Genomic DNA, 26708 nt, shown 5'->3' with positions numbered 1-26708 from the left:
GCGCACAGCAGGGAAGGTGACATTTGTCTTTCTGAGGCAGGCTCATTTCCTCTCCTGTGACCATCCCCAGATGCACCCTCTTTCTTAGTCTTCGTGGTGGAAGTCACATTGTCCCCACCTGCTCATTCGTTGATGGACAGTGGGCTAGTTCTATTGGTTAGCTACTATAAACAGCATGGCAGTACACATGGATTCACAGGACTTGAGGTCTGTGTGCCTTCCCAGGAGCTGGACTAGAGCATATGCCAGATGGTTTTGTTGTTTGTTTGTTTGTTTGTTTTTTAGGAAATCTCCATATTGCTTTCCATAGTGGCTGGAGATGCTCTTATTTTAACTGGTGGTCCTGTAGGAAATAGCCTAGGCCAGTGTAATCTAAGATGTTCCTAAAATTGTGTCATGTGTCTACTGCTTAGTGACTTGAGGTGCAGAAATGTTTTCAGTGCTGGAAGCTAACAGCCTGCTGGAGCATGAAAGACCACCACACCCACTCACCATAGGCACCCCTTCCCTTCCGTTCTATTCTAACAAAAGGAAGAAATGGGATGAAGTGCCTAAGACCTACTTATTCATCCTTGGACTTAGCTAGAACTTGCGTTTTCTGATGTCAGCCCACCAGTGTGGTGGGTATCTGCTGTCCTCTGCAGGGCGCCTCACTCACCAGATGAACTCCAGGTCGATCCCTAGTCTCATCCTTCACTTTTTTGGCCTAGAGAGAATAATGGTATTCTCTGGGTCCTGGATTGCACTCACAACTTGGGGTAAAAAATCAGACTAATTAGGCTCTTCTTCCCTTACAATACTCTAGAGGCATACCAGCCCTGGGAGTGGAGGGACCATTGTGGTTGGCAGGTTCCCGTTATGACTTCACTTCTTATGCTATTTCATTTTGTAATTACACATGCAACAATTCTCAAATATACTATCATTCAATGATGTTCTTGTCTTGTTCCCCTTCACTTCCTGTCTCCCTCTGCTCAACCCCACCTTTCTCCTCCATTCCAAATCAGGATACTGGCCTTCCTACAATATCCCTTTCCATGAAAAAATCTACAACCTGAGTGGCTACCCGATGCTGGTCAAGAAGCTGGGTTTCGACTACTCTTATGATTTAGCTCCACGAGCCAAAATCTTCAGGCGCGACCAAGGGAACGTGAATGACATGACTTCCATGAAATATATCATGCGATACAATAGTACGTAGCATATTTCTCAAGCGTCATTCTTCAAAACTCCTTTTCTTCCCAATGGAGTAAGAATCTATATATGTTTATTGTCTTGTACTCAAAGGCATTAGAAGTCTGAATTCAGTATTCGGGATACTATTAATATTGTATACATATTGCTCAACAAATAGAACATTTGCCTCCCTTATAAAATCCCAGAGAACTTTTTTGAAAGGCTGGAGGGGTGGAACCACAGATAAAGGCTCTTGCTGCCAAATCTACTGATCCGAGTTGATCCCCTAGACCCACACAATGGAAGGAGAAAACTGACTTCCACAGTTGGTCTTCTGATCACCACATGCACACCATGGCATGCTTATGGACACACACACACACACACACACACACACACACACACACACACACACACACACACACTCACACTGGATTCTTGAGCTGTCTTCACCTCCCGAATGTTGGAATTGTGGATGTATACGAGTACACTCGGTTCTACAGGTTTTTTACCCATCCCCTCTCCAGAAACCTTACATATAGAATATAGAAGAAACAATCCATGCAGATAGAGCCTTTTCACCAGCACAACTCCCAAGGACAAAAGCAGCTAAAATCCTCATAATGCTTTCTTTTGATAAAGACTCTCCAAGGAAAACGGTGATGCTCATGCATCCTGTCTCTCTCTCCTTTTTACTCTTTGGGGTATGATCCTTGAGGCAGGCTGGGCCTGGGACAGCATATCTGCAGTTACCCACTCCCTAGTCAAGCCTAGAGCAACTTCTGTATTGGGAAGTAGGCTGGGCTGGTGTCTTAGGGTCTCCACTGCCGTGGAGAAACGCCATGACCACAGTAACTCACACAAAGAAAAACATTTAGTTGAGGTGGTGGCTTACAGTTCAGAGGTTCATTATCATGGTAGGGAACACAGCAGCGTGCAGGCAGAAGTGGGGCTGGCTACATCGTGACCAGAAGGCAGCAGGAGGTCAGCTGACTGTCACACTGAGTGAAGCTTGAGCAAAAGAGGCCTCAACGCCCGCCCCAACTCTATCTAACACACGTCCTCCAACAGGGCCACACCTGTTTCAACAAGCCCACACTTTCTAATAGTGCCACTCCCTTTGGGGGCCATTCTCTTTCAATCTGCCACAGCTGGGGAGGCCTGAGGGGTATATTCTTCAATGATCCAGGCATATAGATCCAAAATCCTACTTTGAGTAAGTGTATCTCAGAAGAGCCAACACGTGTTCTTTCCCCCATCATGGTGTCTCCTAGATTACAAGGTGGATCCCTACAGTATGGGTGATCCCTGCAATGCCATCTGCTGTCGTGAGGACCTGAATGAAGCCAGCCCAAGCCCTGGAGGTTGCTATGACACAAAGGTAATTAACACACTCTTGCTTTTCAATTTCCTTCTAATGAGCAGTTAGGCTAGAGACAGGGATTTTTGTGGCATACAGCTCCGTGTCTCCAACCACATTTTAAATTCAGGAAGCAGACTGTTCCTGTAAATAACAGAATTTACCTCATATAGAGAAGAATAAATCTTCAACATCCCCACACCATCTAGAAGAACTCTTGGTTATTTATAAATGCAGCCACGGAGGGCTCAGTGGTTTAGAGTATTTATTACTCTTTCAGGGGACTGAGGTTCCATCCTCAGAACTGACATGCTAGAGAAGAACCACCTGTAACTCCAGTTCTGGGGTATCTAGTGCCCTCTTCTGGCTTCCACCGGCACTGCAAGCATGTGATGCACATACACACATGAAGACAAAATATTCATAAGCATAAATCTCTTAAAAATCAATTTTAAAATGTATATAATCATAGTGGCAGTGACATTTTATCAGAGTGCTGCGGCTGTGTATTAGGCATGAACTTAAGGAACATGTTTTAGACTAGTTGGCCAAGGCACTTTAGGTGCTTAGTGGGTTTCAAGTGAGCCAATAACAAATGCCAGCTAACAGCATGTTGATGGGCTGCCACCGTAGGACCTAAACCATCAGAGACCAATGAAGGCTACAAACTTTGTGTGCCCTGTTACTTGAGAGCAGGTTACTCCGATCTTCCTGTATACGAGCTAGCCCCTTAGGTGGTGAGCTCATCCTACGCGTATAGCTTGAAGATGGCGCCTTTCATCTCTTTGGCTAGTAAAAGAAACTATAGGGACTCCCACTTACACTCACCTTCTCTCAGTCATCCTGCTGGTGGGAGATGCTCCCAAGTCTGAATGCTAGCTCCCCCATCCAGCCAGCTGTGCGAAGGGAGCACTCCCACTCAAAGGATGCTCCATGCTATACAACCCAAGTTATAAAGTGGCACCAAGAAGCCCCAACATGTGTTGCTTCTTTTCCATGGTATTTGTACACATTCAAGAGAAAAGTGTGTGGGAAGTGTTTCATTTGTCTCAAACAACATGCAGCTCACCTCTGCTGCTGTGTGTGGAGGAACCAAGCCAAGCTTCCCTCTGCCAGATGATGCTGCCAGAATAAATTTAAAACATAACCTTCTTCCAGATACACAGTGGGCCTTTCCCCTCTAAGGCTGGATCTGCTTCTACCCCCCAGTCAGGTGTTCGGAAGAGCCCTTTGAGTGTGTGGCTCACCCTTTAGAACCTTTGTTACTGCCCTGATCACCAGCCTCCACTGAGGATTTGTTGACTCTACCTAGGCCTTTAATACTCCCAGTAATTCTTACTTTGATCTAGGAAGAACAATCATGAGTTCACTTTCTGAGGAGGAAAATCAAGTCATGGGAACACTAAAGGGATTTAAAAGTAATTTGTGGAGCTACAGTTCTGAACTAGTCACCACACTGCAGATCTTGTGTGTTTCTCTCCTAGTCAGTTGCCTTTTGCATGCCAAATGCATACAGAAGCCCACGTCATGCAAAGGATGCAGCTTCCAGGAAACTGGTCTTTTAAGGGAGGCTCGCGGTGTGCCCTTGAGAAGGGGGATGAACCAAACTTCAGATTGTCTTTTAAAATGCCGTCCTGTCTTTTTCTAGGTGGCAGACATCTTCCTTGCATCTCAGTATACAGCCCATGCCATTAGTGGCCCCACGGTACAAGATGGCCTCCCAGCTTTTAATTGGAATCGGTTCAACAAAACTCTCCATTTGGGGATGCCAGAAGTCTATAACTTTGGTTTTGTTACCATGACACCAACTTTGGCACAAGACAAAAAGTGAAGGATGGAGGAGGAAAATGAAAGCTGCAAATAAGACTCCAAAGGCACTATTTTAGCTATATTTTCCCATCTGTACTCAATAAAAAATATTAAATCCCCCTTCATTTTCCACAGATTTTTAACAGCAAACATTTCCTGCAGGGTGGAGAGCTGCAGAATAAATATCATGCATGAAATGAATACACAAAAGGATAGTACAAACCCTATCAGAATCCATTAGCCTCCTTTAGTGCCAGAAGACGCCAATCACAGCCCATGGTATAACTAAGTTCTAGCCCACTGAGCTTGAAGTAAGATGAGGGCTATTTCCAGACCCATTAAACACCTGCACTTCCTATGGTCTCTCTCCTTCCCCTGCTGGCCAATGCTGATAGTTGGGGGAGCCCAAATAGGCAGCAGTTTGTGATCCTTTCTGGTCATCAATGGGCATCAGGCTGGATATGCAGTTAGTTGGAAACACCCTAATACCCAGGCAGAGCAGATCTGCACAGCAACTTCTCTTTCAAAGCTAGGGAACAGCATGTGGGTTGAGTACCAGGGAATTGCCAAATAGGTTAAATAAGGCACACTGAACAGTGAACAAGGGTGATTCTGAGCATAGTGGGGGTTTTTAAAGAGACACACGCACAGGCTGAGAACTCTCAGAATGAATCAGAGTACCCAGAATGTTAAAAACCCAGTCATTTATTTCAAAGTATAAATTTCAGGCTTGCTGGACAAATCCCCACTACAATTAACACTTACACAGACAGCACTCTACTGTACATTTAGGAAAGAAAAAACTTTCAAAACCTAATAAAAAATAGGGCAACCTTGCTACAGCCCAGTTAGTATTAGACCTTAAGAAGGTCTTACATCATCTTACTATTTACACTTCCAATTGCAATCAACAAAAATCAGGATGCAAGCTTTCCTACAAGGGTTTATTTTTACATTTGTGTTTGAAATGGTTGATAACCCAGAAGGTGTCTGATTGCTTAGTTCCCTTATTTACAAAAGGAAAGAAAATCATTTGAATATTTAAATGATAGGTACTCAGCTGTCTACATATAAAACACAAAAAACAAAAGCTCAGACATGATAAGACCATTTGAAGAGAACAGTGTGTCTTCAGCTCCTCCCTTTCAGCTGCCTCAAGGGGATGAGTTTTAAGAATTAGGGAAGTCTCCTGCACTGACAGAGCCCTCATGGTAACTGTTCTGTGGTGATATATTATTTATGATTTATTAAAGCTTGCCTGAGGATTCAGAAAGCAAAGTCAGCCACAGGCCATAGAAGCTAGGCACACACCTTTAATCCCAGCAGCCAGAAGCTAGGAGGTGGTGGTACATACCTTTAATCCTAGGTCTCAGGATTAAGAGACAGATGGAGGCAGGGCGGTGGTGGCGCACGCCTTTAATCCCAGCACTCGGGAGGCAGAGGCAGGCGGATCTCTGTGAGTTCGAGGCCAGGCTGGACCGACAGCCTCCAAAACAATATAGAGAAACCCTGTCTCGTAAAAAAACAAAATAAAATAAAATAAATAAAAAATAAAAATAAAGATAGGTGGATCTCTTAGTTCAAGGCCACCCAGAGCTACACAAGACTGAATCAGTCTAAAAGAGAATTACAGCTCACACCTTTAATCCCAACTCTAAGGAAGTTTATAAGACAGAAGCAAGGTCTCAGAGAGGCATTCATTCTCCAGCCACGCTGAGGAGAGGCAGCAGTTTGAGACTTGGTGAAGGGGTTCCTGGCACGGATCAGTTCTTTCAGCCTAAGCTAGAGATGAGATCTAGTGGCCGGCTGCTTTGCTTTTCTGATCTTCAGCTTGAACTCCAATATCAGACTCTGAGACATTTATTTATTCATGTTACACTGTTCTAATCTTTGTGTGCATGCCCCTCAAGTATTTCTTTAAAGCCATTAGCCTGGAAAATAATTAAGGGAGGCAGAGATCACATGACTACTGTTATTATCTATGCCCAATGATGTAATTCCATGACAAACAGGTGACCCAGCCTCAGGGAAGCAGGGAGAAGAAATATCACACTGAGGACACTGAAATGGCCTAAGGTGGAGTCAGGGAGAACACCTGGGAGGTGTCTGTGGTACCTGTGGTGTGAGACCACAGCACCTGCCTGACAGACAATGCCACACACAGCATCTTACATCACATACACTACTGTGAAACAGTGACATTAAGGACATTCAAAGCAATGTCAAAAGCAACAAGAACACCCATCCAATGTGTAAAGAAAGCTCCACAGAGATGCACCTCAGATTGCCAAGGTTCGTGTTTTTAAAGGAATCCCTGATCTGGCAGATGGGTGGAGGTTTGGGGAGGGCACCTCTCTGTGAGGTAAATGGTAACCCAACAAGTATTCCCAAGGAAGAAAGCTCGTTTCTTCCAGAGTCAAACTGTATCACACAGTACAAAGTATTCTGCAGAGTTTAAAAATCAAGCCCAGAGAGACAGAGAACAGTCACCTTGTCAGGTTAACTGTCACAACAGATGCCATTAGCAAGAACATGAATGAAAGAGGCGTGTTCACACTGAAAATGGTAAAAAGTACTCTGACAAAGTGCGGAGCAGAGGGTGACAAACACTGTTGTCACCATTCATTCCCATATAAACACCTGACACTTCACGCTGAAACGTGTCACGTTTCCAGGGTCCCCAGAAAGGCGATACTCACCAGTGCTGGCAGGCTGAAACTGCAGCAAACTTCAGTTCCCAAAGACAACCGAGAGCATGTGTAATACTGTGAGAGATGCGGGGTTCAAAGAGCTATGGAATGTGAACCGCCACTAAGCATCCTGGCGGCTGGAGTCTGCAGCCACTTCTACAGGTCCTCCACTGTCCCCCAGAGACAACCCAACAAAAAGCCCAGCTGCAGAAAAAGCCTAGTGAGTCCCAGGAAACCCAACATGGCTGCTGCCCAAAGCCTCATGGCAGGTTATCTGAGTAGACTGTATCCACAAATGTATTTACCCTCAACAATTAGTCTCTCTTCATACCTTCTTTCCAATCTGGAATAAACAGTTCTCAGTAATTACTTTCTGCAGTAAATCTACATCTAGAGCCATTATTTGAATTTTTTTGTCTTCCTTTGACAAAAACACCCCTAGTAGAAATCAAAATCATGAAATATAGTAATTCTTCTGGGCTTTCTTCTGCTGATTATATAACACTATGAAAACTTAAAAAAGAACTAGAAAATAGAAAATGATTAGTGAATATAAATCAAAATATTCATCCAGAGAAACTTCCATTGGTTACTGGGCAGTCAGTAAAAGCGATTTTGAACATTTTTTTTCTATTATATAAATAGGAATGATGCTGAACAGAGTACCAAACCTGTCTCTCACAAAAAGTGAACATACCAACACGCCAGCACAGAGAGGTGCTCACACACAGAAGATAATTTCTTCCGTTCCAAATTCTCATTACCATAACATGGGCAACCCTTAGCATGATCATGAATCTATGGAGTATTTGCTATACAACTGCTTGCCAAATTTCACTTGTGGAAAATGGATTCTCATGTGGTCTCCTTTTTCTCAGAGAGGAAGGTTAGGAGCATTTACAATTTGGCAATTGTAGGCTTCCTTCGTCAACCAAAATTCACACTGAAGATGACGGAGCAACACTAGTGAGGCCTCACCAAAGACCATCTCTTCACAACTCAACAATCCCTGATGACGGAGCAACACTAGTGAGGCATCACCAAAGACCATCTCTTCACAACTCAACAATACCTGCCATTGGCTATCACAGGAACACATAAACAAAGCAAATGGAGCTCCCTGCTTTTAATGCCAGGAAAAGTGAATGACTCATGTATTTTGAGAAGGCAGAAATATGAAAATGAAGGTGACTTCAAGAACTCCACAATGCCTCGCTAACTCACCCCTAAGAGCGTACCCTCACCCTCCTCTTCGGTTCCAAAGCACCTGGCTGACTGCCCCGAAGCTGACAGTCCTTAAGGTGCAGGGGTGAGCCTGCTGGGGTAACTTTGCACTGAAGTGATGGGATCTAGGAGTTATGTGAAATGACCCAAAGGATATGCTTCTAAGTTTTATCCAAAGTTGATGAAATCAGGTGCCACTCGGCACTACCAAAACCAAGTGTAGACTACATACAGCATGAAGTGCCTCATAGAAGGAGGAGAATCTGAGCCGTCGCCCCCCCCCCCTGCTCTTTTATGAACAGGAACATTTACTGCCTTAGAAAGAACATTCTCCCACAAGGGATAAGATGAGCCAGAACTTACTTCAGGTTCTCTAACAATGCAACATGGACGTTAAAAGAAGTTTCATGAAAAATGTTCTTAAACAATATGGCTTATTTTAGGGAGAATTAGATAATGGACAAAAATAGAATTATGTCCTTAAAAGAAAACAGCGAAACTTTTAGAGTTAAATATAGTGATGTTACAGAAGATGAAGAAAGCACACAACACACCCTTACACATCTTGGTTTTAAATGCATAAAGGGTTTGGTACCCTTGGTGGCAATGAGGAACAAATGAAATGTAAAGAAAAATAAACAACAATGGGCATATTGTCTGTGTATTTCTGTAGCTTGTAAGGCACAACACAAAAGTAGAAGCCAGATTAGGAACTTGGATGCAGGTACATTTTTCACCTAGTCAGCAACTCAGAAGAAATCAAAGAAAATATGGAGAGAACATGTCCTCTGTTCAAATTCATCTATTTTAAGATAAATACTTTTCTTTTTTATTTCTTTGGGTTTTGTTTAGACTCTTTAATCTTCTAGATCCCCCTAAAGGCAGAACCACAACAGCAACATACCTCAGATTCTTTCATCTACTTACTTCCTACTGGAAGAGAGGTAAATCTGCGTGACAATGGGAGATTGCACTGTGACAACACACAACTAGAAATTTAAAAATTAAAACAACAAAGAAAGAAAGAAAGAAGAAAGAAAGGAAAAGAAAGAAGACACACAAACATCCATACATATTCTCCAGCCTCAAAACTAAAGCAAGGATCAATTTACATTTCAAAACCCTGAAACTTGACTTGTTCAGGGGAAGACTTGCTTTATGGGCTGAATTTATTATACTTCAGTTATAAACAAACGTAGTGTGTACACTCATCTGTCCAAGAGATCTTGCACAAGGTGGATTTTACATTGAATTTCATGCACAAGATTAAAAACAAGCCCAAAATGTGGAACTTTGAAAAGAGTAAGCTAAAGGCTCCAAGGTCTAACTGTTCTGGGAGGAAGAGATCACGTCCGTGGACTGAGGGTCACAGAAAGGCCCAAAACGGCCGTAAATGTCCTTGGCGCGTACCGCAAAGTAGTACTTGCTGCCAGACACAAACTGAGTGAGAGTGCAAGCCATTGGTAAAGGGAGAGCTTTGACTTCGCCAATCTTTTTCCATTGAGAGGGCACAGTGGCACTGGGTTCCTCGTGGTAAGCATAGAGATGGTAGCTGTCAACAGTGGCACAGCTTCGATCCACTTCCAGGACACTCCAGGACAGCACGATGCCATTCTGACTCTGAACTCGCGCTAACTTCAAGTGTGGTTTCTGAGGCAGGGAAGTGCTGGCCGCTTCTGGGGGCAGACGCGGTGGCTGCGGGGCTTCAGGTAAAGGTGCAGGATGCATAGGACGTGGGGGCTCCTGGCAAAAGAAAAGATACATGGATTTTTAGCCATTACAGAATCATTTCAGAAGACACCTTAGTGATCACAGAGAGCTATCATTTTACATTAAGAACTCTGAAAAACACCAATACCACAACCAATTCTACTCAGTAAAACACAACTAATCATGCCCCCAAACAATGGCGCTAAACTTATTCAACTATATTTCCTAGACTGAAAATACTACATTCTTCTTGGAAACCAAAAATCCCTTCCTAATGGAGTATCATTGAAGAGATGTTGACATAAGTGGAAAACATCTATATCTAACGAATAATTTACAATTTAATCTTCCCTACTATAGATTCTCATTTTAGGAAAGCATTTAGAAAGCATTTATGTGTAACATACAAACTGGCACATAAAACCACACTCACTTTAAACCTACACTCTTTTATTCAAAGATAGCACCACACGTATAAATAATGCTGAACATGAATTATGTTCTTGGCCAGTCAGGATGGATACATGATACAATGAAAGACAGGAGGACTTACAGACGCAGAAATGGCCAAATGCTCCCCAACCCCCAGCCTGATAACCAGGAAAGCATGAGCAGAGGAAGCAGGGAGGCTGGCAACAAGAGTGAGTGCTAACATTTCCTCTGGCATAGGGTACATTCAAAAACGAGGCAGCAAACAGATCGGGTGAGCACAAATGCAACACACTGCTTTCTAACTCTGGACTGGATCCAAATGCCACTCCTCACCAAACTTCATGGAACAGAACATTTGTCTGTATTCCGGGTAGGGACATAGCTCAGTGCAAACCCTGATGGAGGAGGCTCTACGTTGATCTCCAGCACCCAAACAGAACAAAGCAAAGCAGTACTTCAGTTTGAATAAACTAGTGGATAATATGCTACTAAAATCCAATGCTTTATTATAGGCAACTTTTAAAAGTATAAGACAAACTATTCTAAAAGCTGCATTAAAAAAAAGTGCCTAGTCACAGGGTAAATGTGATTCCCCTTAGGGATCACCACTGAGCTGGAATCCAAACTCTGCTAATTACCATGAAAGAGGGCATGTGAAGGACAGAGGAGCTGTGGGGTTAGGACTACAGGCTGAAGCCAGAAAGAGCCTGAATCATATATTGATGGTTTCAGGGATGCAGACGTTTGCTGAAATGCATTGTTCCTAGCAGTACAGAAATTATACATAACATTTGTGGAGAGACATACAAACCTCCAGTTAACAGACAAAATCAAGTGGAGAGAAGCCCCAAGTTTAAGGGAGTAACACTGAAAACTGGGATGAGGCCTGATGGAACAGCTGCTATAGGTGTTCTCCTCTACTTATCTCTTCCTGAGTGACTAATCATCTCAGTTCATTAAACCACACAGCGACCAAGAGCTAAGAGAGGCTGGCTGAAGCCACAGGCTTGGAACTTAATGGGTTTGCTTAGAGCTTCTGTGGCCTGCTGTATTCCTTCTAGTTCTTTAACTGCGTATGTTTGTTGAATCTACTCAAGTCCCCCAACTAGTTAAACTAGTCAAGTTTTGTTTTGTCGGTGCAGTTGGGGTTTCTGTTGAAGTTTTGGGAAGAACTACAGCACTAGGTATTAAGATAAGCAAGTGTGGCTGCACAGGTCAGTGGACCCTCTGCAACACCAACTCCTGGAGACTAAGGCAAGAGGACCATGAGTCTGAGGCAGTTTGAGCTACATGAAGACCTGCCTCAAAGGAAGGAAACAAACGCAGCAAGTGCTGAAGGAATACGCTTATATGTATGCAGTTACCCTGAAAAGCTTTGTAGTTGCATTAGAATAAAATAAGAAGTCAACGTCTCTAGCAAAACAATTTAAGCTACTTAGAGTTATAGATTTACAAAGCAAAAAGTTTCAAAAGCTCTGGTGGATTATGAAGTGGGAAAACTATCCTGGTTGCTATATCATAATTCCCTGCACGAAGACAAACCTTTTGTAGCTGCAACAGTAATGGCAAAACAGCCAGAACTGAAGAAGGGAAGCTCCAAGGCACATGAGGTCTGGCTGAGTTTACCTGTACCATGGATATGGACACTGAGGAAGCACTAAACACCTCCATGACATACTATACTTGCATGTTTGTTACTTGATGTGTGTGTGTGTGTGTGTGTGTGTGTGTGTGTGTGTATTTAAATGAGAGTATCTCTACTAATCCCCATAGGGTTATGAGGCTAGAGGAAACAAAGTTCTTAGAGTAGCAAGGACACAGATGCTCAATCAATGATACTATTTTTCCACAAAAACTAAGAAAAATCACATTGTTCAGCTCTAGGTTCTAGGGCTGGGAATGTGGTTCATTCACACACACACAGACGCAGATGCAGGCAGATCTGAGTGAGGCCAGCCTGGTCCACAGGGTGAGTTTTAGGAGCCAGGGCTACAGAGAGACCTATCTCAAAAAAGAAAAGAAAATCAGACAAAAGCAAAGGAGCTAGCAGTAACAAAGAGAAAGGGTGACTCGAGCGGCATGGAAGCCAAGCACCGACACTTACAGTGTGCACTTGCGGTGGCCGGTGGTGCACCGTGAGCTGAGGCCCTGCGGATCCCAGGGTCAGTCCGTTGTTTACAACATACGTGGTTGTCTGAGGCACTCGAACTGTAACACCTGCAAAAGAAAATGAAACATAATATAAGGGAAATATCAAAATCCTACTGTAAATTTGTTTGCGCATTATAAACACTGCCTTTGATCCCAGCACTCGGGAGGCAGAGGCAGGTGGATCTCTGTGAGTTTGAGACCAACCAGCCTGGTCTACAAGAGCTAGTTCCAGGACAGCCTCCAAAGCCACAGAGAAACCCTGTCTCGAAAAACAAAAAATAAATAATAAACTAACAAATACTGCTTGCTAGTAAAACAGTTTTTTACTAATTCAAGAGGACAAATGTTTCCAACTGAAAAGTCTCCAGTCAGCCAAACTGTGACTTAACCATGACTTAACACACACGCGTCTTTACGAGGATACCAGAAATAAAAACCCTACAACACAGCTGTGCACACCAAGTGTGCGCAACAGACAGACTGGAGCCAAAGACAGACAGACAGACAGACAGACAGACAGACAGCCGCTGTCATCAAAGTCCCCCTTGGGGGGAGAGAGAGAGAGAGAGAGAGAGAGAGAGAGAGAGAGAGAGAGAGAGAGAGAGAGAGAGAGAGAGAGAGAGACGAGGCTCAGCAGGAAGAACAAACTGCTCTTGCAAAGGACCTGAGTTTGGGCCCCTGCACCCATGTCAGTTAACTCCCAATCTCCTGTGACTCCAGCTCCAGGAGATCCCATGTCCTTTTCCAGCCTGTGAAGACTGACAGGCACACAGGCAGACACACATGAACAAACGAATAAAATCTTCTTTAAAAACTCCCCAGTCCTACGTTAGTAAGGTTCTCCACCTTCTCTTTATATACTGCTAATCAGCAGAAGACACACTTCACCCCAAGGAAAACTACTGTGACATTACCCAAGGTCAACACAAGTAGAGACGCAATTATGTTTCCGCCAGACATTCTTGATCTAAGCTAGTCTTGCCAGGTGCCCTGGCTGTTCCAGAACTCATTCATGCCCCAGTCAACTACCTAGAGAAAATCCTTGAGAGAGCTAAAGCCAGACTATGATCCCAAGGCTCCATTTAGTTTAATTTTTTTTCTAGAAGCAAAGACTTAATGGAATCATAGTTTTTGGAGACAGATAATTTGTGCTTATTCTATAAAGAGTAAGAACTGATCAAAGAAAGGGAGACGGTAGATGGGAAGACAGGGAGGTAATACAGACAGACAGGAGAGTGCTGCCTCCTAATGCGGTCCTGTGTGACTCACTTCATTACTTTCCTTTACACTTTATTTATGCATTTTTATGGGTCTATTTATTTGGGCTTTTTGAGATAGGGTCTCATGTAGCCCAGGCTGGCCTTGAAATCACTATGTAGTCCAGGATAACTTTGAGCTTCTGATCCACATGCCTCCACTTTCCAAGTGTGTGCACCTAATGTCCAGCTCTAAACCTTAACTTGATTTCCTACTACTAAGACATATACTCTATGCTACTAATATACAGTATTTTAATAAATAGAGACTGGTTATAATTATAGTTCAAATAAACTAAGCATCCTTTAAATTTTTCCTTCCTTGAATTTCTTTAGCTGCTTTCCATGCCTTTAAGACTACTGGCATAGACCACCTTTGCCGTGACGTTCCTTCTCTGGGTTAAGCCACAACTTACCATTCCAACTCCAATTTGACAATTATTAAGTGTAGAGATTAATGTACATGCCTTTCAACCTCAGTATGCAGGAGGGAGGCAGAGGTAGGCAGACCTCTCTGAGTTTGAGGCCATTGTGGTCAACTCAGCAAACTTTCACCCAGCCAGGGATATATACAGTGAGAGCCTGTCTCAAAACATTAATAAATATCTAAAGGGTGCTATAATATAGACCATTAACAAAGTTAAATTGAAGACAATATAAAGACTACAAATCCTACAGTGTGTACATTCAATTTTTCTCCTTTAGTCATAAGAAAGGCTGGATGTAGTGATGTACACCTTTAATCCTAGCCCTTAGGAGGTAGAGGCAGGCGGATGGATCTCTGTGAGCTCAAGGCCAGCCAGAGACCCTGTCTCTAAATAAATAAATTAGGGAAGAAAAAAAATGATAAAATATCTTCAGAATGCATTTTAATGGATTAAACTATATGCTTTTGATCAATTGCAAAATGTACACATTGTGGAATGGTGAAGTTGAACTACTCACATTCTTACAATTTTTTTCTATGAAATCACTTAAAATCTCCAGTATCAGCAATCTCCAACACACTACATTGTTACTAATGAAGTGTGGTGTTTGCCATATCCCTTAATTGATAGCCTAATGTCAGGACAGAGCAGCACGCAAAGCCATCCGGAAGAAAAGAGTCTCTCTCTTACTGTTTTGAGGGTTGACCTGGCGGACAGCAGGAGCCTGCATAACAGTCCCTCGTAGTGGAGCCTGAGCTGGTGGTGCTGGGACAGTTGTATAAACCACTTGGTGGTTTGCAGGAGCTCTTGGTACAGGGAGTCTTGTGGTCACCTGAGTTACTGGACGATGTGTTACATTCACGGTGGTTGGAGCTACGGGAGGCAACAAGAGATACAAGAATGGAGTTTTAGTTCTATGTAAAGAATGGAGTTTTAGTTCTATGTAAAGAAGACAGCATAAAGCAGCAATTACCATCACACGAAATCTAACCATGGAGGAAAGGCTGTCAGAATCTCCTGCACATCACATACCTCAAGCCCTTCCTCCAGTCCCTCGGGTCACATGAACTTCCCCACACCAGGTGTGTCTGTCTGTCTAGCTGAGCTAACTATAAGACAAGGGACAGAGGCGGAACAGGCCATTTCGTACCAATAAGGAACAAGTTCGGTGAAACCTATCATGCAGCACCTAGCCACACTCATCGACTCAACAGACACAAGAGAAACAGCCAGCAAAGCTCAAAGAACAGACCCACCCAATACCCAGTACTACATAAAGGGGGAAGGGATTTCCCAGCATCTGGTGACAACTGCCAGTGTATCTGCTTACCTAGCAACACTTCCTTCTAAACTATGAATTAGGTAACTGTCACCCTAACTTTGGGTCGAGGTAAAGAGCCACAGAACCGCTAAGGGTTGGATAAAATACTGGCTATATTTAGGTAGAAAAATGGCATTTAAATATAAAGACCAACAGCAAACATCCATACTGGAAATAGTCAAATAAGCACATGTTTTTGCTAGAAATGCTGGCAGGGTAGGCAGCAGCTTGAGCTGCAGGACATGAGATCTCATCAAGATTCTGGAAGGCAAAAGCTCCGCAGTCACCACACTCACTAGCATTCACTTACCACATCAAGAACAAGTGTAACAATCTCACGTTCAAATCACATTTAGCTAGATCTTCCTGCAGACAAATCTCTGAGGTATAACCTAACTTCCAAGAAGCCATACTGTCTTGGTTGACTTCTAAACAGCTTAGGCGAAATAGGCTACATATTCTTGAAATGTAGTAGCAGGTAAAATATTAGCATGAACTTCTTGGTAGGATGGTAGGTTGGTTAAAACTAGCTTGAGCCTCAGATCCTGCCTCAGTGGTAGACTATAGATGGAGTTTCTGTTCCGCCTGGTCCTACAGCCGCTTTGCCTTAAATAAACATACAAAGACTTATATTATATTATAAACTGTTTGACGGCTCAGGCATCTTACTGGCTAGCTCTCTCTTAATTGTTAACCCATTCCTATTAATTTAAGTATTTCCACGTGGCCTTATCTTTCCAGAGAATACCCAGCGCACCTTATCTTTCCCATAGCTACTTGGCGTCTGCTTCTCTCTGCATTCTCTCCCAAGAATTCTCTTCTCTTCTTGTAGCCCTGCCTACACTTCTTGCCTGGCTACCAGCCAATGAGTGTTTTAGTCATCAACCAATAAGAGAAGCATATATACAGAAGGACATCCCCATCAGGAGACTGTGTACCTAGCAAGCTTAAGGCCTTAGGTGAAGCCCCCAAATATATACACACTCATGCACGTGCATGCACACGCTATGTACACCAGTCACAGCAATTTCTTGGTTATATTCAGAACAAAATCATTACAAGTAGGCTATCCAGGGAGGCAAATGGTTTATTTCTGCTCTTCTGGGCAGCTAATGACAATGACATAGATAAGGTGTCAGAATTAGTCTCTACCTATGTTGCTCAGTGAGCAAAGCCAGGCCACATCACACACTCAAAACCACAAACATCCTCTTGAAAGTGTAAGAATGATTCTTCACACAATTCCACAACCACACTGTTCTATGCACAAACTAACATTCCGCTCGGTGACTCAGCAAAGCTTACCTGAGGGCAGTAAGTGGATAGTTGTCTGAGAGGGCCCACTTGTCGGCACCCCAGATGGCGGAGCAGGCGGTGCCGGCTGAATGGGCTGTAAAGGCCGAGACATGGGCTGGGAAGGGCTCATAGCTGGCGCAGAAGGGTGACTTGGCTTTTTGGGATCTGCTAATTAAACATAAGACACATGGTTGGTGACAGGCGACACAAAGGAACACAGGCCTGACCTGGACTGGGAAACGTTACTTGCACTGTACACCAAGTCCCTCGAGAGACAACTTCTTTTTCTCATTATGTAGGTTTTTGCTGACTTGAAAACCTGATTAACTACTCCAACTGACACTTTTACAGGAATAGAGTTTTATTTTTTCAATGCAAGAACCTTCTGGATTCAATATATCATACTGACTAGGATAACTTGCAAAAATACATGTGTCTGTATTTGTAAACCTGTATCACAGACATTCTTCTAGACACATACTGTAAACTGATGGTTGTCCCTGACCATAAACGTCAATTACTTGGAGTTGCTTAGATTTGTATTAAGTGCTTGCTCATCGTCACTATTTCTTAAAGTATAAAGGCTGAAAGTATCAAAAGGGTCTCTGATGGCCTACAAAATAAATGTCTACCTCTCAGACAAAGCTAACATTACAAAACACTTGGATGGTATGCTATGAAGAGCATCAGCTGACCGTGCTCTACAAAAGATGACCCTCCTGCATTCCATCCATCCTCTGGTACTTCTCATTAAAATGCAATCAAGAGCTTGGTTCACTCAGCTTGTCTCAACAGAACAATGTACTTCTGAATGGGAGAATTCACATGGCCCAGAGGTGAGGGAATGAAAGCAGCCCTAAGGGGCTAACAGGCTAGCGGGCAGGGTGCCAGGACTCATGGCCAGCTCTGCCCTCCCAGCATCCTAAGGGGCTAACAGGCTAGCAGGCAGGGTGCCTGGACGCATGGCCAGCTCTGCCCTCCCAGCATCCTAAGGAGCTAACAGGCTAGCAGGCAGGGTGCCGGGACGCATGGCCAGCTCTGCCCTCCCAGCATCCTAAGGGGCTAACACGCTAGCAGGCAGGGTGCCTGGACGCATGGCCAGCTCTGCCCTCCCAGCATCCTACTGTACTTATTTCTGCTCTTTACAAACTTCTGAGAGCCACGCCAATCTATGAAAGCAAACCGAACACAACTCCAAGTGAAATGGCAATTTCAAAGTCTTAAATCACCATCAGACAAGTGCACATCACACCCGCATGAGTCAGCCTTGATGAAGGACAGGGTAACTGTCTCAACTGAACCTCAGCTGTACACAGTTCTATAGTGATTAAAGTTAACTATATCTACTTAATTTTATTTCTCCCAAATCAACTGTTTTATATCCCAAAATATAACTTTGTTAAACCTTCGCTAAGTTTATTGACTTCAAGATAAAACAATTAGCATTTGATCCTTCCAAATGCATACATTATCATCATGGTTTTATATATGTCTGTGAACAAAGACACTGATAGCCAAAGAAGTCAGATAAACACTATACTTTGAATCACGACTGGATATTTACATTATAAATCACAGTAAAGACTACATTGGTGAACATTGATGATTATGATGATGGACCTCTGAATTTTAACTCAGGACTTTCCTAATTAGAATTAACCAAGGAACATTTATTCATGAGTCCGCAGAATATGGCTTAGTAGCTATCCAATTTAGTTTCTGAATACTGCAACTAAGAGAATTACTATTAAATTTTGATTTTTATTTACATAACACTAAAGGAAATCAATTCTAAAGATCAAAATTAAATGCACATACACTTAAAAGTCTCTACACTAGAAGAGGAAGGAGAGGGGAGGGCCAGGGCGAGGGCAAGCAAGCAAAGAGGGAGACTCGATCCCTGGGTGTCCTGCTGAGTCTGCTGCTTCCTAAGGTCCTTCAGCTCAGATGAGGGCAAGGGTTCCATAGCGAACAATGGGGTTAGCAGGCATAAGGGAAGCATCCTAACTGCTGCTTTCCTCTATAGCTTGCATCTTCATTCAGGGTTTGACTGCAGTTTCTTAACTATAATTCTACAAGGGTGAGACACATCAATTTTACCTTCCCAAAATATCACCAGATATTAAGAGAGAAGCGTCACTATAGCATTTCCTTGAAGAATTACTATTTAAGTACCTTGTGTAGTTCCACTCTCTTCATCATCCATCGTGAGGTCAATGACACCACTGGAATCATTGCCAGAAGCTTTCCCACTCTAAAAAACAAAACTTGGTTGATTCTCTAATGGAACTGGTAAATACCAAGTAACTGGTGGTAACGGTTAGGGTAAAAGGGGTAATGGCCTACTTCAAGCCAGGCCCCTAGGTGCCTTTATCTCAACAGTTTGACAAGTAAACAGCACAGCACATCTGTGAGTTCAAACTCACAGAGCTGGCAGATGCCTCAGTGGGTAAAGGCACTTGCTGCCAAGCCTGACCAGAGTTTGAGCTCTGGGATTCACATGGTGACAGAAAAGAACTCATTTCCTCCTACAAGTTGTCCTCTGACCTCCACTTGCACATTTTGGTACATGAAGACTCATACATATACAATTACCAACATATAACAAATAAAACATAAACACTAATTATTGCAATGCATCATTATTTTCCAATACCTTCTAACAAAAATTCTAACGGTTTTAAAACTAAAGCTGTCTGTTACACAGAGCTGCTGTAAGTGCTACACCATTAAATACAAACAATATCCATTTCCCAACAATGAAAGCACCAGCCAGCCTTACCCCAGGTGATCAGCTATGGATGGATCAAAACTAAGGACTACATTCACAGAGAGGCTGCAAAGAGAACTGGAAAGTGCTCCCCCAAAAACACATGGTTATATCATTAGGGGATATCCAATTTGACCAAACTCAGCACAGTGTCCAAAATCATTATAAGACAATTAGGGTTAAAAGCAAAACCACAGCAACAGTAACAGAAGAGGGTAGACCAGCTCTGGCTGCAGAGCCAGCATTTGCAGTCAGATAGACTTGCTGCAGCTTAGGTTCCAACTTGTGAGCTGTACGAATTAATCTCTAAATATAGATGTGTAACTAATTACAAAGGCTAATCCAAATTATGTACAAAATACGTAACATCACATGTGAAATATGGTATCATTTAGCAAATGATAATCATAATTTGGCATGGCATCTTGAGATGGACTCTAAACAACAAAGGTGTTCATGTGTAAAACTCAAGTGGGAACTAAAGCAGTGGAATCTGGGCCGCCCTCTGGTCTGGCTCTCCAGGCAGAGGTCCTTGCTGCAGCGCCTGACCACCTGAGTCTGATCTCCAGGCCGCACCAGATGGATGGAGGAGAGACTGACATCCACAGCCACCTCTGCCCACAGGAGCACGGTGACACATACGCACAATAGATAAATGGAGTAGGAACAATTAGAAGAAAAGAATTCCCTGACTTTAGAATCCCAACAGTTATTCTCAATCTTGTAAAAACTCTTTCTACAAAAATTTCATAGACGTTTATATAATTACAAACACCATAAACTGGTTTAATTCAAAGTTAAGTTTCTAGTCCTCAAGGAATTAGAAGTCATTTACTTGCTAGCATCATGTATTATTAACAAGGTTCAGTTTTCAAAATCTACCAAATTTTGAAGCCATGGACCAGACATTACAAGACATGGAGAGGAAAAAAAAACCAAAAACCAAAAACACACAGTACAGTGGATACATCTAAATAAATAATCAACAAAATCAGACTCCAGTCCAATACTATCCACTGGAGATTAAGAGTACAAAGTAACTATGAAAATTATGATACTAAAAACTGAATAAGTAAGAAAAACTAAGAGGGTCGGGCGGCGGTGGTGCACACCGTTAATCCCAGCACTCGGGAGGCAGAGGCAGGCGGATCTCTGTTAGTTTGAGACCAATCTGGTCTACAAGAGCTAGCTCCAGGACAGCCTCCAAAGCCCCAGAGAAACCCTGCCTCGGAAAACAAACAAAAAAACTAAAAGGAAAAAGAATAGGGCTGAAAATGATTCTCAGAGAAGAGAGTAGCTGGGCGTGCCAGAGACAGGATGGCTGAGTGGGTGAGAGAGCAGTGTATTACTCTTGCAGAAGACCGGAGTTCATTACCAGACACGGGCAGCTAGCTCACGACTGCCTGGAACTTCCCCGTCAGAGACTCTGATGCCCTCTACGTACCTCACACAGACATGCGCATGCACACAGAGCTAAATGAATTTTTAATTAGTTGGAACTCCTGATGTCCTGATGTAGTGGCACACACTCTCGGTACAAAGCAGGCCAAGGCAGGAGGGTCTCTGTGAGCTTGAAGCTAGCCTGAGCTATACAGTGAGTTCCAGGACATCCAGAGGTATATAGCGAGACCTGTCTCGAAAACAAAACAACCTTCTCTAGTAAAGTAAATAAAAACAGCTTAAATCTCTTTCTCTCTCTTTTTTTTTTTTTTTAATTAGCTGAAGTAGGTGGGTTGGGGGAGGTCAGGAAGAGAAAGGGATAAAGAGCAGGTTAAAAAAAACTAAGGAGGCTGGGCATTGGTGGTGCACCCCTTTAATTCCAGCATTTGAGAGGGAGGCAGAGGCAGAGACAGGCAGAGGGGCAGAGGCAGGATCTCTATGAGTTTGAGGACAGCCTGGTCTACAGAGTGAGTTCTAGGACAGTCTCCAAAGCTTCAGAGAAACCCTGTCTTAAAAAACCAAACCAAAACAAAACCAAAAAACCAAAACCAAAATCTAAGGATAATGAAAAAGCCTTATGGAAAATCACCACTTTTAAAATAATTAAAACATATAAAGAAAAGGGAATCTGAATGGAAGTACCCTGCAAAGGTGGGCAATGTCCCTCCCAGGAGACATGGGATGCTATTAAATAAAATTTTCTGTCATGCATGGTTAATGGTCATGGAGGCCCCCAGAACAACACAGCCTATTACTGTTGCTCTTCTCTGTCTACCATAAATAACTACATGGTAAGAGCACACTGCTGAAGATAGCACACTCTTTGGTTGCAGGACATGAAGAAATCAATCTGGAACTGACTGGAAACTTCCTCACTGTCATCTTTCATAGTGCTGGCAGGCCACCGGGAGAGGAAAGATATCACTGGTCTAACCAGTACCGGTCCCGGCATGCCACAATACTGATCTTCCAGGCAATTTGACATCCCCACTGATACAATAGTAGTAATGTAATGGGCCAAATAGTGACATTTTGCTACGGAGATAATCAAATCTGAGGCTGCCCCACAGAAGGCAATGTGTGACTGGTATTGTAAACCTGGTCAAACTATAGTGTGTGGGGGAGGGTGCGGGGTGGAGCAAACGGACACGCTACTATTATTATCATTTGCTAAACTATCAAACCGTCTTCTAAATATTTCTGTTTTAGCCATGATTTTTACTGCTCTTGATTTTGGTCAGAGAACCTTCTCTTTGCCAGACAGCTGTTAATACAAAACTAGTTAAAGGCCTCATGAGAGAGACTGCCTCCCACCACCCTAGGCCAGGAGCTGGGAATGATGATGAGAAGAGACGGGAGGAGTGCTGGGAACACTGCCTTCTGCACAGACACGGCAGTTTGGTAATGACCACACAGGCTGTGACAGCCTACAGCAAGAGACCCTAAGGTCCCGCCAGTCAAGTCAAGCAAGGGTAAAGAAGGGTTCATGAGGCCCTGCCCTAGCTAAGGCATTAGGAGCAGTTGGTGGCCACTGGAAGAGGGTGCAGCCACTGCAGGTTAACCCCACCCCCATGCACACATGGGCAGCAGTAACTGGGACTGTGGGTTATCTGGGAGGGGCATGAAATTGAGAAGAGATGTGTTGGGGGGGACCTAGGAGGAGTGGATGTGATCAGAAAACATTGTATACATGTATAGAATTCTCAAAGAATATCAACTATGTTAAAAGTCATCTGGCTGGGCTCAAAGGCAGTTTATAAGATGCAGATGAACTCCGTGAAATTGATGAGCCATCAAGAGAATTTTTCCAGCCCAAGGAAGAGAGAATAAAACAAAAGAAGTGTCAGTTCAACAAAAATCTGACTGAGGGCCAGTGCAATGCTTGAGTTGCACCCCCAGCACCTAGCTAGACTAAACTGACTCCCATTAGCTGTCCTCTACTCTCCCAGTGGACCTTGCCATACCCCCAAACAAATAACCTTTTAAGTGAGGGGAAGGAAAGCTGAGTATGTGAAGAAATAATGACACCCAAAAAAATCTGAAGAAAAGCATTTACAAATTGAAAAGTTGCAATGAACCTCAAGCAGAACACTAGGAAATGCATCCCCCCCCCCCCATGGAGGGCCTCACCTTTCCTGGGAAAAGGAGGGAGTATTGGGAGAGTTGGTGGGAGGGTGTGGGAGGAGGGGAGGGGAGGGAAAGGGAGAGGGATCTGGGATTGACATGTGAAGCAACCTTGTTTCTACTTTAAATTTAAAAAGTAAAAAAAGAAATTTACTCCCATGTAAAGCACAATGACACCACTGAAATCAACAGAGAAAAGAAAATGTTGAATACAAACAGGGAAATTACTTGCTGTAGAGTCCTTGCTGCACTGAACAGTTCATTCAAATGCTGATGACTTATTAAAGTCCACTAAACTAAAACAAAAGTACAACAAAGGCCTCCCGAAGGAAAAGGAACAGAAAACTTACATTCATGAGTTTGAAACTAGCCTGGGCTACATAAGATCCTGTCTCCAAAAAAAACAAACAACAACAATAAAACCAAAAACCTACAACCTGCAATTAAAGATATAAGAAATCATAATTTCTGTTGATCATAACAGAACTCTGAGGTAAAGGGGACAATCTTACCTGTGATGTGCTATCTGCCACTTTCTTATTAACAGAAGAATCTACTGTTTTGTTTGTCTGGGTTTCTGAGAATTAAAAAAAGGGGGGAAATTTAACACATGTATAATAATTTCCATATTCTTCTCCAACTATTTTTCTATCAGCATGTCCCAGATGGTTTCTCTCACAGATCAGAAGCTTCATATACTTTTAAATTATAACACTCATTCTCCAGCAACTTAACCTATCCTAAAGAATACCTGGGAACTGTAATTTAACATTTGTACAATGTGAATGTTCCAAGATGAGAACACACTTAAGTGAAGCATCATTCTTTCACAAGATGTGAAAATCGCTGGGGGAAGATCTTGGATCAAAAGTGTTCATGATAAATTCATTGCAGGTTACAGAAGCCATGAGGAACACATATGCACAGATTACTTTGTGCGGGTGCACACACTTGTTCACAGCTATGTCTGGGGGCCTGTGGTTGACGCCAGCTGTCTCCCTTACAGCCCACCACCTTATTTTTCTAGGCAGTCTTTCAGTGAACCTGGAGTTCACTGATTCTTAGACAAGGAACTCAAGGAATCCGCCCGTATCTGCGTCGCTCCGCTGGCTTCTGTGTAAATCCCCAGCTCTGAACTGGGGTCCTGGAGCTTGAGCAGCAGACAGCTTACTGAGTCACACCCACCCAGATTACTTCCTGTGTTCATTTGCATTTAGCTGGCATCAAGTTTCCAGGGGAAAATTGTTATATACATGAAAACAGAAAAGCAAGCATGTCCCTGCCCAGTTTCTATAGGCAGAAGAGAAACTTTAAGAGCTTATAAAATAGCTTTTCCATCCATTGAAGGGATTCACTTTCATTCTTTGATAATAATTAGTTGCATTATCAAGAGTGTTCTTATGTCAAAACATCCCATCTTCTTTCCAGAGATAAACAATTTTTTGGTCAAAGTATGGTATTCCTGTTCTTTTCAAACCCTCAGAACATATACAGATTGGACCACTTATGCCTGAAAACTGATAAAGCTGTGTATATTGCATATATAATTCTACATTTAAGGAATCAATTAAGAGAAACACCCACATGTTGGAGAAGTAACGTATTAATATAAATGCACTTTTTAAAAATTGTTAAAACTGGCAGGGTGTAGTGGTGCACATCGTTAATCCCAGCACTTGGGAAGCAGAAGCAGGCAGAGCTCTATGAGACAGAGGCCTAGCTGATCTACATAGCAAGTTCCAGGCCTGCCGGGTAGAACTATGTAAGACCCTGTCTCAAAAACAATAAATACATATATACAAAAATGTTTTCTATGTAAATTTCCTGTAAGACTTTTACCATAAAACTAATTCTAGGTTACTTGTCTTACATGCTAAAGAATTAATATACACAGGCAATATTACCAAAACATCAGACTTTTTGTTTCTTTTTTTAAAAGATTTTATTTATTTATTATGAACACAATGTTCTGCCTGCATGTACACCTGTAGGCCAGAAGAGGGCACCAGATCTCATTATAGATGGTTTGGAGCCACCATGTGGTTGCTGGGAATTGAACTCAGGACCTCTGAAAGAGCAGTCAGTGCTCTTAACTTCTGAGCCATCTCTCCAGCCCTTTTGTTTCTTTACATACACACTAAATGTATGTGTGTGTGTGTGTGTGTGTGTGTGTGTGTGTACATAATGCTGTTTTGTTAATCAGAACGATTCTATTCTTAGCATAACAAGTCAATTATTCACAAAACAGTAACAATATTCCTTTCTCTAGATTTTCAATATGCCCTACCCTTTTAACTACAGGCTAAAAGTATCCAAAACTTTTTGTTGTTGTTGTTATTTTCTTTTAAGACACGGTTTCTCTGTGTAGCCTTGGCTGTTTGTCCTGGAACTCGCTCTGTAGATCAGCCTGTCCGTGAATTCACAGAGATTCACTTGCCTCTGCCTCCCGAGTGCTGGGATTAAAGGCGTGCACCACCAACGCCTGGCTGTGAAATGAAATTTTAGCTTAAAAACCTTTCTATCATCTTGGACACAGTTATTTTATCACCTGCTTGGTGGATTACATTATTTAATACCAGCTGGTCATTTTTAAGAAGCATTTCATTTTTATGTGTAGTGTGTGTGTGTGTGTCTGTCTGTCTTGAATGTGTACCACAAATATGCAGATGCCTCTGAAGGTCATAAGAGGGTGTCAATCAATCCTCTGGAGCTAGAATTATAGGCAGTTGTTAAGTTTTGCAATGTGGGTGCTGGGAACTGAACCCAGATCCTCTGCAAGAGCAGCAAATGCTCTTAATTGCTGAGCCATCTCTCTACTGCAGTCTTAGCATTTACAGGTACGACGTGGCAGTATCCGATGGTAGGTCTGGATAATTATATGAGTAGAAATGGGAGGCAGAGAGTTTGCAGAAACTCCAAAGAAATTATGGGTGAAGAAGTAACTGCTTAGTATTATTTAAACTCTAGTTTCCTCATATTTTGGAATGAGAGATGTTCAGTAAATTCTATACAACAACATAACTCCTTTACAAATCAACCTCTTAAAAGCTATCTTACTGTGCTGGGGAGGTGGCTCAGAGGTTAAGAGCACTGGCTGTTCTTCCAGAGGTCCTGAGTTCAATTCCCAGCTACCACATGGTGGCTCACAACCATCTGTAATGAGATCTGGTGCCTCTTCTGGATTGTAGGCATACATGCAGACAGAACACTGTATACATAATAAATAAATCTTAAATGTGGAAAAAAAAGCTATCTTACTAAATGAGACTAACACTGAAAGCTTTAGAAGTCCAAACCAGGAGCACAGAGTGCCCCTGCAGAGAACCCAGAGTTCAGGCTCCAACACCCTACCAAGTAGCTCATAATGAATTAACTCCAGCTCTAAGCAAACTGACACCCTCTGTCCTCACATGTGCGTGCATGTGTGCGCGCACACACACACACACACATTTAAAAAGCAAGTCCAAACCATGTTTATAAAAAATGATTTTTTTTTGCATGGAATGTTTTATTTCAAGTAT

General features: G+C 42.8%; 2 protein-coding genes across 7 annotated transcripts in view; one reads left to right on the top strand and one right to left on the bottom strand.

Moving 5' to 3' along the window:
• Plbd1 (phospholipase B domain containing 1) overlaps window positions 1-4465 on the top strand; it is a 43040-nt gene extending 38575 nt beyond the window's left edge. The window contains exons 9-11 of the mRNA XM_005072888.4: window positions 1008-1193; window positions 2451-2557; window positions 4185-4465. Of these exons, the coding sequence (XP_005072945.1) occupies window positions 1008-1193; window positions 2451-2557; window positions 4185-4367 (476 nt within the window). The 3' untranslated portion in view covers window positions 4368-4465. The remainder of the gene's footprint in view (window positions 1-1007; window positions 1194-2450; window positions 2558-4184) is intronic.
• A 4439-nt stretch (window positions 4466-8904) lies between these two features.
• The window catches only part of LOC101824959 (activating transcription factor 7 interacting protein), a 77665-nt gene continuing 59861 nt past the window's right edge, over window positions 8905-26708 (bottom strand). For 5 of the 6 annotated variants that reach the window (XM_013115515.3, XM_013115516.3, XM_040743433.1 and 2 more), the window contains 6 exons: window positions 23700-23764; window positions 19029-19107; window positions 16863-17021; window positions 14927-15109; window positions 12506-12618; window positions 8905-10002 (listed from right to left, as the gene is read on the bottom strand). In XM_013115515.3, the coding sequence (XP_012970969.1) occupies window positions 9583-10002; window positions 12506-12618; window positions 14927-15109; window positions 16863-17021; window positions 19029-19107; window positions 23700-23764 (1019 nt within the window). In that variant the 3' untranslated portion in view covers window positions 8905-9582. The remainder of the gene's footprint in view (window positions 10003-12505; window positions 12619-14926; window positions 15110-16862; window positions 17022-19028; window positions 19108-23699; window positions 23765-26708) is intronic. The other variant, XM_021228857.2, reaches the window with a different exon arrangement.

Source organism: Mesocricetus auratus, unplaced genomic scaffold, assembly GCF_017639785.1.
Source record: "Mesocricetus auratus isolate SY011 unplaced genomic scaffold, BCM_Maur_2.0 Super-Scaffold_100001, whole genome shotgun sequence".
NCBI lineage: Eukaryota > Metazoa > Chordata > Mammalia > Rodentia > Cricetidae > Mesocricetus > Mesocricetus auratus.
Note: the sequence above shows the minus strand (reverse complement) of the source record. Positions and strands in the feature narration are given on the sequence as shown.